Below are 14,857 nucleotides of genomic sequence, written 5' to 3'. Positions count from 1 at the left end.
TCAATTTCTTGCTCTTCCTCCTCTCCTTCTGGCACCCCTGTGATTCAGATGCTGGAATGTTTAAAGTTGTCCTGGAGGTTCCTAAGCCTGTCCTCATTTTATTTGAACTCTTGTTTCTTCATTCTGTTCTGGTTGACTGTTTATTTCTTCCTTCTGGTCCAAACCATTGATTTGAGTCCCACTTTCCTTCCTTTCACTGTTGGTTCCCTATATATTTTCTTTATTTGACTTTTCAAAGCCTTCATTTTTTTCCTCTATTTTGCAGCCACACTCAGCCATTTCTGTGAGCATCCTGATTACCAGTGTTTGAACTGTGCATCTGATAGGTTGGCTATCTTTTCATCGCTTAGTTGTATTTTTTTTTCTGGAGCTTTGATCTGTTCTTTCATTTGGGGCCTTCCCCCCCCCCCCAAAGGCCAGTTACATTGTAAGGGACAGAACCTTAGGAGTTCTCCAGGGTGGGGCAACCCACGTGGCTGCGTTGTGAAGCTGTATGTGGGGGAGAGGACCAAGAGGGAACAATGCTGCTTGCTCAGCTCTCTGCCAGTTTTCAGTCACTTCCCCCAATTCCCACAAGCAAAGTGGGCCCTTCTGGTGCTGATACCCAGGTGGGTGGGTGTTTGTACATCCTAGACCCCTGTGGGTATCTCCAGTGAACTCTCCTGTGAGGCTGGGAGTTTCTCCTGCTGCCGCCTCAACCCCCACAGGTGTTTTCAGTCAGAGGTTTGAGGCTTCATTTTTCCGCTGGAGCCCTGGGTTGTGCAGCCTATCTCGTTCCCCAGTTGTTCCTCCCAGTTTATCCACATGCAAACATGGGACTGCCTGCTTTGCCAGTTGCCACCTTGCCCACCCTTCCTTCAGCCTCGGCCTTGCTGCGAGTCCTCTCTGCCTGGCTGCCCATCTCTACCCCTCCTACTGATCTGGATAAAGATTTCTTCTTTAACTCCTTGGTTGTTGGACTTCCACACAGTTTGATTTTCAGCAGTTCTAGTTGTTTTTAAATTTGTTGTTGTCCTTCTTTTGGTTGTGTGAGGAGGCAAAGTGTATTAACTTATGCCTCCATCTTGGCCGGAAGTCTTGATTTCTGCCTCATCCTTAGTTTCTAACTCCTGTGGAAGAGACAATCTGGATCTAAAACTTATTCTATAAATGGCAGGCTCACAGCAGGCCAGACTTTCAGACTTGACTGAGATGAGGGGTTCAGGAGCTCTGCACCTGGAAAGGCTTTGCTCATCCATTACAGAGATTTGGAATATTAGAATTGAAAAGGTGTCTACAATCTTAATAGTTCAAATCTTACAAATAGTACAAAAGGAGATTGCCTTTTGTATAGGAGTTCCCAGTGTCTGCCTGTACACTTCCAGTGACAACAAGGTCAGTACAGGATTTTACACAGTACTGACTCCAAGGCTAGACATCTCTGCTTAGCAGAGTTCCTCTTTAGGGGGTGCCATGAGTAACCTCCATTCCTGGAGTCAACCTACTTTGGGCTCCAATTCAACATGGGATGTTGTTTTAGATCTTTTCTGCAACTTTCCCCTGACCTTCTTAATAATGTAATTATAGGTCTGTATGAGCTTTGCATAAAGGGAGACTATTATGGCCCTTGATTTGACCTCTCTAATTCCTGTTACTTCCCCTTCCTCTTCATCTTGCCCACAAATGGAATGCGTCAGGTTCTATATTAAGGTAGTTTAGTATAAGTTTTTGTTCTTCCTCCCAATGACCTTAAGAGATAAATATTGCCTTCTTTACTGATGAAGAAATTAAGCCTCAGAGAGGTGAAGTAATATAGCTAAGAAAGAGAACAAGAGTTCAAAGCCAGTCTGTTAACTCTAGGATGAGAAGCTTTTCCCTTACAAATGTGTATAAAACACAAAGAACTGAGAGAATAGTATAATGAAGCCCCTTGTCAATCCATAAGTCAGCTCCAACAATTCCCAATGTTGGCCTGAAAATTTTAACTGACTCGAAATTTATTATCAGTTGCTATAGCCTCAACTATCTGGACCTAAGAAAATTTTTCATTGTTTGTTCCAGTAATTTCCAACCTAATGATCATCTGTTTCATATGTAGCCCTGCCAGTTGGCCCAGAGCAGAGGCACCATGAACTCACCCTATTCATTCACAAAGTAGTGAGGGCCTACTCCAGAAAGTAGTGCCCTCATTTGCAGATGAAAATCAAGTGGAGGTACAGTATGTCTATTGGTGATAAGTGCTATGAAGAAAAGTAAAATAGGTAAGGGGGTAAAGAGTGATACGGATTTTGTGTGTAGCAGGCAGGGAAGGTTTTTCTGATAACACTTGAAAAATGAGGGAGGGAATTACGTGGGTACCTGGGGGGAGAACATTCCAGGTGGAGAAACTAGCAGTGTTAAAGGGCTGATACAAATGTATATTTGGCATATTTGAAGAACGGCAAGAAAACTAGGTAGGTGGGACAAAGAAAGAACTTTGGGTTTTATTCTGAATGAGATGTAAAGCCATTAGCAGATTTTGAGCAATGGAGGGACAATGATATGACATGTTTTAAAACGAGCTATTTGGTTTCAGCGTGGAGACTAGAATGCAAGAGGGTGACTGGTAGGCCTGTGGTGGCTTAGACTTGGGTGGTAGTGGGTGAGGACAATGATAAGCAGTCATATTCTAGGTAGATTTGAAAGAAACAACCAGATTTGCTAAGCGACTGGATGTCTAATATGAGAAAACAGGGGGTCAATTTGGCATAAGAACTTAGAAGAATGGAGTTGTATTTTAGGGATATGGGGCAGATGGGGGCAGGAGCAGATTTGTAGGGGGGTAATCAAGAATTTTTCCTTTTAAGTTTGTGTGACAGGCTATGAGGCATACAAGTGGAAACCAAGGGGGTAGTTGGACATGAAGTCAGTGTAATATATATATTTAAAGGTTTTCTTTGTTTTTTAGAAAGAGGTGAGGGGAGGGAGAAAGAGAGGGAGAGAAACATCAATGTGTGGTTGCCTCTCATGCATATCCTGCTGGGGACCTGGTCTGCAACCCAGGCGTGTGCCCTGACTGGGAATTGAACCAGTGACCTTTTGGTTCACAGGCTGGCGCTCAATCCACTGAGCCACACCAGCCAGAGCCTTAGTAGTTTATGTGTATTAACTGCAGTTTTTTTTTAAGTTTTTAAAATATATCTTATTTATTTTACTTTTAGAGAGGGGAAGGGAGGGAGGAAGAGAGAAACATCAATGTGTGGTTGCCTCTCACGTGGTCCCCACTGGGGACCTGGCCTGCAACCCAGGCATGTGCCCTCACTGGGAATCGAACCTGCAATGCTTTGGTTCGCAGCCCGCGCTCAATCCACTGAGTTACACCAGCCAGGGCTTAAATGCAGTTTTGATTTATGGTATTTTCAACTTACCATGGGTTTATTGGGACGCAAGCCCATGGTAAGTCAAAGAGCATCAGTAGCTTCGGTGGGTTTCCACACCACTTCCACGACTTTCAAACTGAGGAAATGTTATAGTAACAACCCTGTGGTTTAGAGTGAGATAGACCTGGGGTTGAGTCACAAACCCCTAACTTCCCAGGCACTTGGGGTCTCTGAGGCCGCTGCCTCATCTGTAAGAGTAGGCCATGCCTCTCCAAGGTTGTGTGAGTGTGCACTTACTATTGACACATATAGAAGGCTCCCCAAAGAATCACTTTTCCGTGGTAGGGTTGTAGGTCTCTAGCTTTCCTCTGAACTTGGTGAAATCTGCTGTCCTAGAGTTCTTATAGACAACATCATTCAGACCAACATTTCCCTCCAGAGTACTCTATCATTACTTTCCCACAAGGCTTTTTGTCACTTCCGTATCACCCAGCCACTCTTCCTTGTTGGTTAGAATTAAGGCCCAAACATTAGTTTCTTTGGTAGCTCCCTTTACCTTTTCAGAGACAGCACTGCCAACAACACATGTACGTGTCAGCTGATACTTCTGTAAAAGAATCAGACTTACAGCAAATGTTTTTGCTACCCAGTGGAGAGAGGGCTGGTTTGCAATCATTCCAGCTCCTTTCCTAGTATTTGCAGACCAGCCAAGGAACACAGACTTGTCACATTCCTTTGTTCATAGGATGGTTTTCAGGCTTGTTTGCAGCAGCCAGCATTATTCACCCTCCCACCCCTACCCCAAAACACATGCAAGCTTCTCCAGGCAGAGCTTGTGGGTGAGGCTTAGATGGTGGAAAAGAGACATCATAGCTGTTATCGAGCCAAGGACCCTAGTGTCTACCTGGCTGTAGATCCTGGCTTTTCTGCACTCATACAGAAAAGTGTGGATTAGAAGTGTGGTCACACTCCTCATTTTCCCATGGGCGGGTTGGGAACCAGGGATGGTCTGGACTACTTGGGGAAGGAAGGGAAGAGGTAGAAACTAGTATCAGTGTTCTTCCACATTAGGCTATTCCCATTTCCAAGGCACCCTTCTCTCTTTTATTTTTAAAGATTTTATTTATTTTTAGAGAGAGGGGAAGGGAGGGAGGAACAGAGGGAGAAAAACATCAATGTGCAGCTGCCTCTCACATGGTCGCCACTGGGGACCTGGCCCGCAACCCAGGCATGTGCCCAAACTGGGATTGAACCAGTGGTTCCCAGCTAGAGCTTAGTCCACTGAGCCACATCAGCCAGGGCCCAAGGCGCCCTTTTCTATTGATACACCTGAGGGAGGCCCTTATAGAGGTCCAGACTCCCAGCAACATCCATGTAAGTGTGCTGAGCAAAGGGAAGCCCCAGGTGCTAAATGATCACAAGCCACCTGGGGCCCAAATGAAGAGGGTGAGTGCTCCTAACTCTCTAAGGAGGTCAGCTGGTAGTACAACAGGGTACCACTCCCTACCCAGCCTTCACCCAGATGGGGGTAGGGCCATTATGGAGGAGCCAGGATGATGTAGATGCTTTACCTGGGAAAGCTTACTATATAGCGTTCTGCATCCCAGCCATAGTACCTAAGCCCTGCAGGGGCCACACACAGACTGCCCCATGCACACTCCCACCTCACCCTGATGCATAGGGAGGGAAAGGGAGGGGTTTTCCAATTACACTTCAGTGACTCAGATGGATGGAGGCTGTGGGGTGGAAAAAATTGTCCCTCCTCAGTTTTGGGCCAAAATGAATGCCCTGTGCCTAGATATGCATGATCACAGTTGTGGGCAAGATGGCCTGCCTCCTAAGCCCCACAGGTTGCTGTGCTCCCGGACCCTGAGGCACATCAGAGGGGAGACTGCTGAATAACTACAGCTCAGCTCTGGTTTCCCTTTGACCTCAGACTGTGTTGTCTCGGGTGTCGCCCTTGGGGCAGTTGAGAAAAGGACCACTGCCCAGATGCCTGGCACATCCCTGGTGACAAGGGAACACTGCTGTGCTGATGGTGGTGGTTGGGCAGCAGTAGTGGGAAAGGGATCCTGATCTCAGTCATCCTGGCATCTGGCTGGCTGGTGGCCAGGGGCCACGCGGGTCAGACTGTTGGTAGGCTCAAGAGTGTCACTTCCGTTTATGCAGGGTCCAAGGCCTGGGTATCCTAATAACATGGTGCCCACAAGTTCAAGGAAGAAACCAGAGGGAAAGGCATTGATGATGGTACTAAGACATTTATTACATCATAAAAAGTCCATTGTTGTCCTGTTTTTCCATATGTACATGCTCCTGTGGGGAGTCCCCCATTCAGCCCCATCTGCCCACCTTCCATGGTGCCAATCATCTCTCCAAACTGACCAACTAATTAATAAAAAAGGAAGAACTGGAGGAGGTGGTCCAGGGCTGATGGGAGTGGGAAACAAAGTGCAGAGTGGTTAGCTTGGCTCTCAATGCCTGACCACGGGCGGGGGGCACGAGGGCAGGCACTGCGGGGTGGGCACAGTGATGCCTCCCCAGAGCTGCCAGGCTGCAGGCAATACCTGAGTGTGCTCTCAGGTTGGACCCCCAAGAATGGAGAGCAGAAAAGAAGGTCCTGCAGCCTGATTGTGGGTCCCAGGAAGGGTTACAAAAGTTCTTTTTTTCAGGTCCCCATACAAGTAGCAGCGACAACATCTTGGGCTGGGCCTGAAGATTTTGTGGCCCCTGGGATGGCTGGAGGTGGGGGCAGGGACAGCCTGGTAGTCCTGGTCCTGATTTCTGAGGGGCCTGTTTTAGTTGACCTCGGAGGTGGTCATGGGGTCCGTAGGGCGGGGTGTGGCCAGGAGGGGCACTGGTGAGGTGGCTTCAATAAGAGCAGGGTTGAGGATAATGGGCAGAGTCATGGGTGGCACACCCACCTGTAGTGGGGAGGCCAAGGGCTGCAGGATCAGTGGGGGCTGAGCCAGGGGTGAAGGCCCATCTGGGGTAGGGCTCAGCCTGCTGGGGCTACACGCCACTGGTGATCCAGGGGAGCTGCTGTTGCCTGGTCGGGGGCCCTCGGGCTTCTCGAAGTCTATAGGGAGAACGAGGTGGCTGCAGTCAGTCTCTCATCCCAACCTTTGCTCCCCCCTGTTCCCGTGAGCAAAATAGTTGGTAGTCTCCCTGGAAACTCATCCCAATGCCCAGCTACCTTATCTCTACCTTTCTTTGCTGTACTTCTAGTCAGGTTTGTTTTGGTCTGGTCTTTACTTTCAGCATCCCTGAATGGCAACCTCTGCATTTTCTCCAGACCCAGCCTTCTCTTCCCAAGCTTGAAAAATCTCAAGCAGCTAACTCACCATAGCTTACTTGGTCCTGCCATTTCTGAAAGGAAGAGGAGGCAAACAGGATTCTCTGGTTCCCCCCTTCCCCTGGCTCACAGCCCATGCTCAGCAGCAATGCCACACTACTCTGGGCCTCCTCTTAGGCCTCCCACTTTCTGCTCGACACCCAGCAGGCTGGACCAGGGGGACTCACCACAGGCCCCCAGTTCAGAGGGCATCTCTGGGGGAGGTGGATGGCCAGGTATCCTGGTGTCCCCAGCAGCAGGAGTCAGGTGGGCTGAGGCCAGAGGTTTCTGGCCATGAGGCTCCATGGGCATGGGGTCTGGGGAGGGCAAAGAATAGAGTGCAACTCTAAGTGCTTTCTTTCAGACAAAGCGCTGACTACCCACAGTTTTCCCACCCACCCAGAACATAGAGAACTAGTGAGCTCCAGACTTTGAGGAAGTTGGGCTGAGCCCCCTACCCTGGATGACAGTCTGCTTGAAGAGCTCATCTCTTAGGTGGGGCAGAAAACAGTCAATCCGCTCCCAGGTGATCTCCCAGAGGGCTGAGGGGCTGCCTCCTCGGGTGTCTGCACTGTGGAAAATCTCTGCTGTGTCCATCACCAGCAGCATGTTCTTCAGAGACTCAGGGATGGCCTCTGACTACAGGTGGCAGTGGGTGCATGACAACAGGAAAGAGGGCATGGGGAAATATGGTGAGAAGGATGTAGCTAACAAGGGGGGAAACTGTAAGTCTTCCCAGCAGGTGGGAGAGAAAGCAGGCAGCAGAAGTCAAGATGAGGTAGAACGTACCAGTAAGTCACTGGAACCTGCGTGCATGTACTTGTCCATGAAGTCCAAGATGGTCAGCCACAGGGCAGCAAAGGTAGAGAGTGACAGCAGTGGAGACAGGTGCTGCAGGAAGACCTATGGCCCGCCGGCCCCTTTCAGCCAAGGGTAAGGCAGGAGCCTTCGATACCCCTCTCCAAGGCTGGGAGACAAGTCTGCCCTATCTTGTATGGGAATCTTAGATTAGATCCCTCTGAATCCCAGAATCCTCCCAAGTACTTAAGTACCACTGAGTCTCCATAGCTGGGGTCCTGAACACCTACTCACATCTCTTATGTCCTACCAAAAGCCTTGGATTCCCTCCTTGTGAAAAGGCAGGAGGGTGAGTGGGTACATAGTGGTAAGCAGTACCTTAGAGAGCAGTGTGCAAGCCCTCATCCGGGTCTCCTCCATCCCGCCCACATCTGCGGGGCTGATGTTCTCCAACAGCTTGGTCAGTAGAGGAAACAGCACCTGGTGGGTAAATTGCCAACATCTCCTAGAAGGGTCAGCTGGCAGGGGCTGCGGGGGATGGGTACTGAGCAGAAGGGAAGGTATGATGTAGGCTGAGGTTGACATTAGGGGCTCTTCAGGCTGTCTTACTGGCCTTGTCTTAGGGATCTAAACTTGACCTTAAGACTAGAGGGCAGTCCTACCTTATTGAAACAGGCCTCCCATTCCAGGGCATCTAGCTTTTGCAGATCATGTACCAGTAGTGCTCGCTGCAGGTAGGTCAGCGCCTGCATTCGCACCTGGCGCCGGGCATCACAGCACAGGCAGGCAATACCTGAGAGCAAGAACAGGCTCAGGATCCTTCAGGCATTCCGACCCTGGTACTTTCAAAGCTCAGGCCCAACTCTGCCCCTGCCCTGCCTGCTCCCCCAAGGTTTACCCTGAAGTAAAGGGCACCAGCAGTGGGCCCAGAGGGTGCGTGAATCTGCTTCGATCTTCCGGCCACATGTCTCCAGGTGGCGCTGCTCCTCTGCCCATGAGCTGTAGATAGAGGCCGCTCGCGTGTGCAGGGTGTGCATCAGGTCTAGCAGCTGGGGTCCAGGAAGGGCAGGACGTGAGTGGGGTCAGGTCTGGTGAAACTCCCTACCCCCACTGTCCCTGACTGAGTCCTCGAGGGAGCCCCCAGTACCAATGGCACCGTATTCACCGCTCCCTTCTCGACTCAATGAGCTAGGGGCCCAGTCCTGGCCACTGTTTACTAAAGTTGGGTAATACTCCTAGTGGAGGAGACTTGAGGAAGGGTGCAGACTAAGTATTGAATAACACTAAATTACACGGTGAGAAAGACACTTCCTTTTCAATTCTTTCACACCTGATTATAGATAAAACTTCATCAAGTTAATCTCATTTTAAAAACGGAACGCGGGCCTGACGGCGCAGCTCAGCTGGAGCATCACCCAGCGCACCACAAGGTTGTGGGTTAGGTCCTGGTCGTTGGGGTGTGTAAGAAAGACAATCAATTGATGTTTCTCTCTCACATCACTGTTTCTCTCCTTCTCTTTCTCCCTCTCTTCCCCTCCCTCTAAGATTAAATAACAAAAAACAACAAAAGAAACCAGAAAGCACACCTCAGGCTCAGAGGCTTTCATGGGAAATAGTGTCTGGCCAGATTTAATAAATTTTTCACCATTTTTCTAAGGCTATTTTCTATGCCTTAAATAGACACAGGATAACTCTGGAAGGATAGACCAGAAACTGGTGGCAGTGGCTGCCTCTGGTGAGAACTTAGTGGTTCAGGGACAGGAATGGAATGGACTGACTTATCTGTTTACCCTTTTGTATGTTCTGAACTTTGTAAGATGTGCATATATTACCTACTCAAAAATAAACCTCAGTTCAGAAACTAAGCAAACGAAGCCTAACAGGCAGGGGAAGTGTGGAGGTGGTGGCGGGGGGCCTGGGCCCTTCCTCCCAGTCCTGGCTGTCCCTGGCCCGTCTGCGCCCGCAGTCAGGTGCAGGAGAGAAGAGGAAGTAAAGGGTGCCATACTTACGTCCTGACTGACCTGTAAAGACACCGTGTGGTAGCTGGCAGGCACGCCTTCGTCCTCGTCGTCGTCGCTATGCCCGCCTCGAGTGGCATGCTGGCTGGACGTTCGAGGCCGCCGAAGCACTGAGCCCTCCTTGGATTTCTTCTTGAATCGGTTCCCTTTGCTGTCATATTTGTGACTCTTGCCACGTTTCTCTTGGGACTTGCACCCTGAGTGGAGCCAGATCCAGGTCACACTTCCACACCCATGGGCACAGGTGACCTGACTTCTCCTCCGTCCCCTGTATATTCACATGGCTACTCCCCAGTTGCCCCTTCGTCAGGTGACCCACCGCCATTGAGACTGGCCTCCACAAAGATGCGGAGAGTCTTGACGCAGAGCTCGAAGTTGTCGGGTGTGATGTGGGCAGCATCACGTACGATGAAGGACAGCGATTCCACACACTTCAGCAGGGACTTAGTGTCGTGTGGTCCCAGGTCCAGCCCCACTGTTAGACTGTACTGATTGACCAGGGGTGAGGGGCCTGGCCGGCTGGGCCCGCTCCCAGGTGCTGGCCCTGGCTTGGAGTTATCGATGTCGTCCTTCCCCACCTGTAAAGTACACAGACGGCTGGGAACCCAGGCTTGAACTGGACCTTCCCCTGGATGCCCTCTCAGAGGACCAGGAAGCTTTCCCACAGGCCAAGGAGGGAACTCTCGTCCTCTGTCCCTATGGTCACTCACCACTAACCAGCCGCTGTTGACCATGTCAGCGTCTGTGGCTGATCGGTGGATCTTGCCAGGCCTGCCATGGTCAGTGTAAACCTCTGAGTCGGAAGTGTATCCTCGGTCCAGGTTCACATCGTTTTGATGGTAGGATGGGAGCTCACTGTCTGACTGGGCCCCTGAGCCAACAGGGAGAAAGGCACAGTCACAATGAGGATGGGACGTGGGGTGGAGGACATAATCTCAGCTCTCAGAAGAAAGGTGCTGATGACGCCTGGCCTCTCCTGTCTCTTGGTCTGGCTTAGTTTCAGCCCTGTCACCAGAGGGCTGAAGGATGGTCTGGACAGCTTCTCTCTTGACCAAATAGGACAGCAGGCTAATTTGGGTTCCTGAGGGCACCTAGTAGCAGCTGTCAGGGGAGGGAGGCAGTTTCTCACAGTTTCTGAGAAAACAGTCCTCAGGACAGTAGTAAAGCCCAGCTCCACAGCCTTCTCTGCTGCTCACTGGCCTTCATGCTGTTTAACCTGAGGGTGTGCTGGGGAGAGGCCAGTAGGCATAGAAAGCTCTGGAAGCTGCAGGCAGAAGCCATAGGTATTTGATCTGCTGAACACAGTAACCTGTTTTGTTTTCCTGTCTCAACCCCTGGAGCCATAATGGTTCATCTGCCACTGTGGGTCTCCCTGGGAAAGGGCTTACCAGCATCAGGTGCATCCGCCCTGGCTGTGGCCTGCAGGGCAGCTGGGGGCTTTACGCCGGAGCCGATGCACTCCAGCAGCGTGAAGATGGTGGCCCAGTCATCACCTGAGTGGATGTTGGCTGCGTTGGTCTTAAGGAGTTCATGGAGCCCAAAGGCTACCTGGTGACTGACTCGGGACAGCACGCTGGGCTTCATTAGTAGCAAAATGCGCAGGGAGAGCAATACCTGGGGCAGGGTGGAAAGTGGGAAGTGGCACATGACTCTTGTCTACTCTCCCTTCCCACCAGTCTTCTTAGGCCAGTGAGGATAGTATGACTAGGACTCAACTTAGGGTACAGCTGCTGGCCTTTTCTTTTTTCAATGTATTTTTAATGAAAATTTTTATTGAGATAATTAGAGTTTGATATGTTTTATAAGAAATAACACAAAGAAATCCTTTATACACTTTGTCCAGTTTACCCTCCAATGGCAACATTATGTAAAACTATGGTATAATCTTATAACCAGAATACTGACATCGATACAGTCCACTAATCTTATCAGGTTTCCTCAGTTTACTTCTATTCGTGTGTGTATGAAGTTCTACACAGTGCAACCGCCTGTGTAGGTCTGTGTCCACCACTAGTCAAGATGCTGAATAGTTGTAACACCATGGACCTCTCCTGGTCTCCCTTTACAACTACACCTGACTCTTTCCTGTGCCCATCTGTAACGCCTGGCAATCTGTCCACAACTTCTAAAACTGTTATTTCACCAGTTCCAGTTTTTGGCTATTACAGTGAAAGCTTCTATGAATGTTCATGTATAGGTGTTTATCAGAATGTAAACTTCCATTTTTCTGGGATAAATGCCAAGAATGCAATTGCTGAATTGTGTAGTAATTACATAGTTTTATCAGAATCTGCCAGTAGAGTAGCTGTACCATTTTACATTCCCACCAGCAATGTATGAGTGACCCACAACCTTGCCAGCATTTCATATTTTCACTTCAGCCATTCTGATAGGTGTGTAGTAATATATCATGGCAGCTTAATCTGCATTTCCCTACTAGTTAATGATGTTGAGCATCACTTAATGCCTTCACGTGCATATGAGGTAGGAACCAAAAAAACCCAGAATTTATTAAAAATTGTGTATTTAGCCCTGGCTGGTGTGGCTCAGTGGACTGCATGCTGGCCTGTAAACCAAAGGATCACTGGTTTGATTCCAAGTCAGGACATATGCATGGGTTGCAGGCCAGGTCCCCAGTCAGGGGCATGGGAGAGGTAACCACACACTGATGTTTCTCTCCTCTTTCTCCCTCTCTTCCCCTCTCTAAAAATAAATAAAATCTTTTAAAAACTTGTGTATTTCTTTTTACATGTTTAAATGTCTGTCACCTTCTAAGTACTTCCCATTTGATGCTATACACCTATCAAGACTTTTTTTTCCACTGCTCAAAACAGTTTTGAACTTTTCATTTTTGATGCCTTTTATTGTTTGTGCCATTGTTTTTTTTTTCCCCACCTTTTCCATATTGCAAAACATTTCCTTTAGAGGACTTTTTTCATCCAGGGAAAAAAACAAACAAAAAAGTTGCTTAGGGAGAGATTGGGAGAACAGGGAGGGTGGGGCACTGCTGAACACTCAGCACGGTGTGGGCAGGTATACTGGTAAATCACTTATTATGAAATGGGCAAACGTGTGTTTAAAGTTTTAAAAAAATTAAGCCAAACACAGCCTCTCACAACAATGCCGGCTGGTACACTGATACAGATGGGTTCCTAGAACACTCACCTGGTAAGGGAAGCCTGTACTACAAGTGCACCAGGGCCCGCCCTCTAGAAGATAATTCTGGGGTGTTTTTGTTTTGGTTGCTCCTTGTATTTACCATCTGTATACCTTCTTCAGTGAAATGTCTGTTTAGATCTTTTGCCCATTTTTTCCAATTTGCTTTATTGCTGTTGTGTTTTGAGTTCTTTTATATTTTAGATACCAGTCTTTTTGTAAATACGTGATTTGCAAACATATGTTCCTTGTCTTTTAAAAAAAATTTTACTTATTTATTTTTTAGAGAGAGAGAAAGAGAGAAACATTAATTTATTGTTCCACTTATTTATGTATTCATTGGTTGATTCTTGTATGTACCCTGACTAGGGAATTGAACCCGCAACCTTGGTGTATGGGATGATGCTCTAACCAACTGAGCTACCTGGCCAAGGCTGTTCTTTGTCTTTTTATCCTTTTCACATGGGCTGTCATGGAGTAGAAGTTTTTAATATTGATGAAGTCTAATTTATTATTATTTCCTTTTATGGACTGTTCTTTTGGTGTCACTTGTAAGAACTATTTGCCTAGTTCCTGAAGATATCCACCTATGTTTCCTCCTAAAGATTTTACAGTTTTACATTTAAATCCATTATCTACTAGTGGGGACCAAAAATAAAAGCCAGAACTATCTCTGGAGAGCGGGGCCCTCTGGTACCGGCTTCCCCTGCTAGGTGAGTGTTCTAGGAACCCATCTGTATCAGTGTACCAGCAGGCATTGTTGTGAGAGGCTGTGTTTGGCTTCAGTAAATTTTTTTTAAGACTCTTTCAACATGCGTTTGCCCACTTCATGATGGGTGATTTACCAGCACACCTGCCCACACCATGCTGAGTGTTCAGCAGTTTTTGACCAAAAATAGCATGAACCCCGTGCCCCACCTTCCCTGTTCACCCAATCTTGCCCTCAGCAACTTTTTTTGTTTCCTTGGATGAAAAAAATGTCCTTAGAAGGAAACTTTTTGCCAATGTGTAAGAGTTGAAATAGGGCAGAAACACTAAAAGGCATCAAAATTGACAAGTTTAACAACTGTCTTGAGCAGTGGAAAGAAGTATCCATAGGTGTATTATATCAAACTGAGAGTGCTTTGAAGGTGACTGTAAGAATAAACAAACACAATTTTTTATAAATTCTGTTGTTTTTGGGTCCTCCCTCATATTGAGTTAATTAAAAAAAAATTATTTATTTTTCAGAGAGAAGGGGAGGGAGAGAGAGAGACATACTGATGTGAGAGAAACATCATTTGGTTGCCTCTTGCACGCCCCCAACGGGGGACCTGGCCTACAACCTGGGCATGTGCCCTGACTGGAATTGAACCAGTGACCTTTTGGTTCTCAGGCCAGTGCTCAATCCACTGAGCCACACCAGCTAGGGCTGAGTTAACTTTTTTATAAGGTATGAAACTTCAATCAAGGTTTATTTGATTTTCCTCAATATGGATTTCAAATTGCTCTGGCAATTGAAAAAGTTAACGTTCCCCAATTGTTTTTAAAAAAATTGTTTTTGTACCTTTTTCAAAAAATTAGTTGAGCATCTTTGTGTGGGTCTATTTCTGGGTTTTCTCTTCTGTTCCAATGATTTATGTCTATCTCTCCATCAATACCACACAGTTCTGATTACTCTAGCAATATAGTAAGCCTTAATGTCACTTTCTTCTTTCTCAAGATATTTGGATATTCTAGGGCCTGCGCTTTTCCACCTGAATTTCAGAATAAGCATGTTTGTTGTGTCTACAAAAACTCCTGCTGGCATTTTCACAGGAGTTGCATTAAATTTATAGTTCAATTTGGGGATAATTGACATCTTTACTACACTGAATCTTCCAATCTATGAACATGGTATGCCCTTTCATTTATTTGATTTCTTTCTTTAGCATTTTGTAATTTTCAGCATACAGATCCTATACATGTATTATTAGGTATATATCTAAGTATTTCATTTTCTTGGAAGCATTTATAAATAGTATTGTTTCTGGCTTTATTTTCCATATGTTCATTGTCAGTCTATAAAATGTGATTAGTTTTTGTGTGTTCATTTTATATCCTGGAACCTTGCTAAACTCACTTACTTGTTCTATGCTGGTTATCTTTTATAGCTGGGCCAAGAGAGTTCAGGAGGGTCCTAAGCATGAGAGAAAACCAGGTATAGGGCTGGGACTACCACAAAGCAGAGCCATGCA

General features: G+C 47.4%; 1 protein-coding gene across 9 annotated transcripts in view; it reads right to left on the bottom strand.

Annotated features, from left to right (window-relative positions):
* Positions 1-5,580: 5,580 nt before the first annotated feature.
* GBF1 (golgi brefeldin A resistant guanine nucleotide exchange factor 1) overlaps positions 5,581-14,857 on the bottom strand; it is a 125,861-nt gene continuing 116,584 nt past the window's right edge. For 5 of the 9 annotated variants that reach the window (XM_045853936.1, XM_045853937.1, XM_045853940.1 and 2 more), the window contains 11 exons: positions 10,874-11,099; positions 10,196-10,356; positions 9,805-10,063; positions 9,477-9,682; positions 8,366-8,516; positions 8,130-8,260; positions 7,846-7,947; positions 7,459-7,572; positions 7,128-7,308; positions 6,858-6,986; positions 5,581-6,414 (listed from right to left, as the gene is read on the bottom strand). In XM_045853936.1, coding sequence (XP_045709892.1) covers positions 6,134-6,414; positions 6,858-6,986; positions 7,128-7,308; positions 7,459-7,572; positions 7,846-7,947; positions 8,130-8,260; positions 8,366-8,516; positions 9,477-9,682; positions 9,805-10,063; positions 10,196-10,356; positions 10,874-11,099 — 1,941 coding nt within the window. In that variant the 3' untranslated portion in view covers positions 5,581-6,133. The remainder of the gene's footprint in view (positions 6,415-6,857; positions 6,987-7,127; positions 7,309-7,458; positions 7,573-7,845; positions 7,948-8,129; positions 8,261-8,365; positions 8,517-9,476; positions 9,683-9,804; positions 10,064-10,195; positions 10,357-10,873; positions 11,100-14,857) is intronic. The other 4 variants (XM_045853938.1, XM_045853939.1, XM_045853943.1 and 1 more) reach the window with 1 other exon arrangement.

This window comes from Phyllostomus hastatus, unplaced genomic scaffold, assembly GCF_019186645.2.
Source record: "Phyllostomus hastatus isolate PE091 unplaced genomic scaffold, TTU_PhHast_1.1 phas_scaffold_1066, whole genome shotgun sequence".
Classification (NCBI taxonomy): Eukaryota; Metazoa; Chordata; class Mammalia; order Chiroptera; family Phyllostomidae; genus Phyllostomus; species Phyllostomus hastatus.
This window is presented reverse-complemented; position numbering and strand designations above follow the sequence as displayed.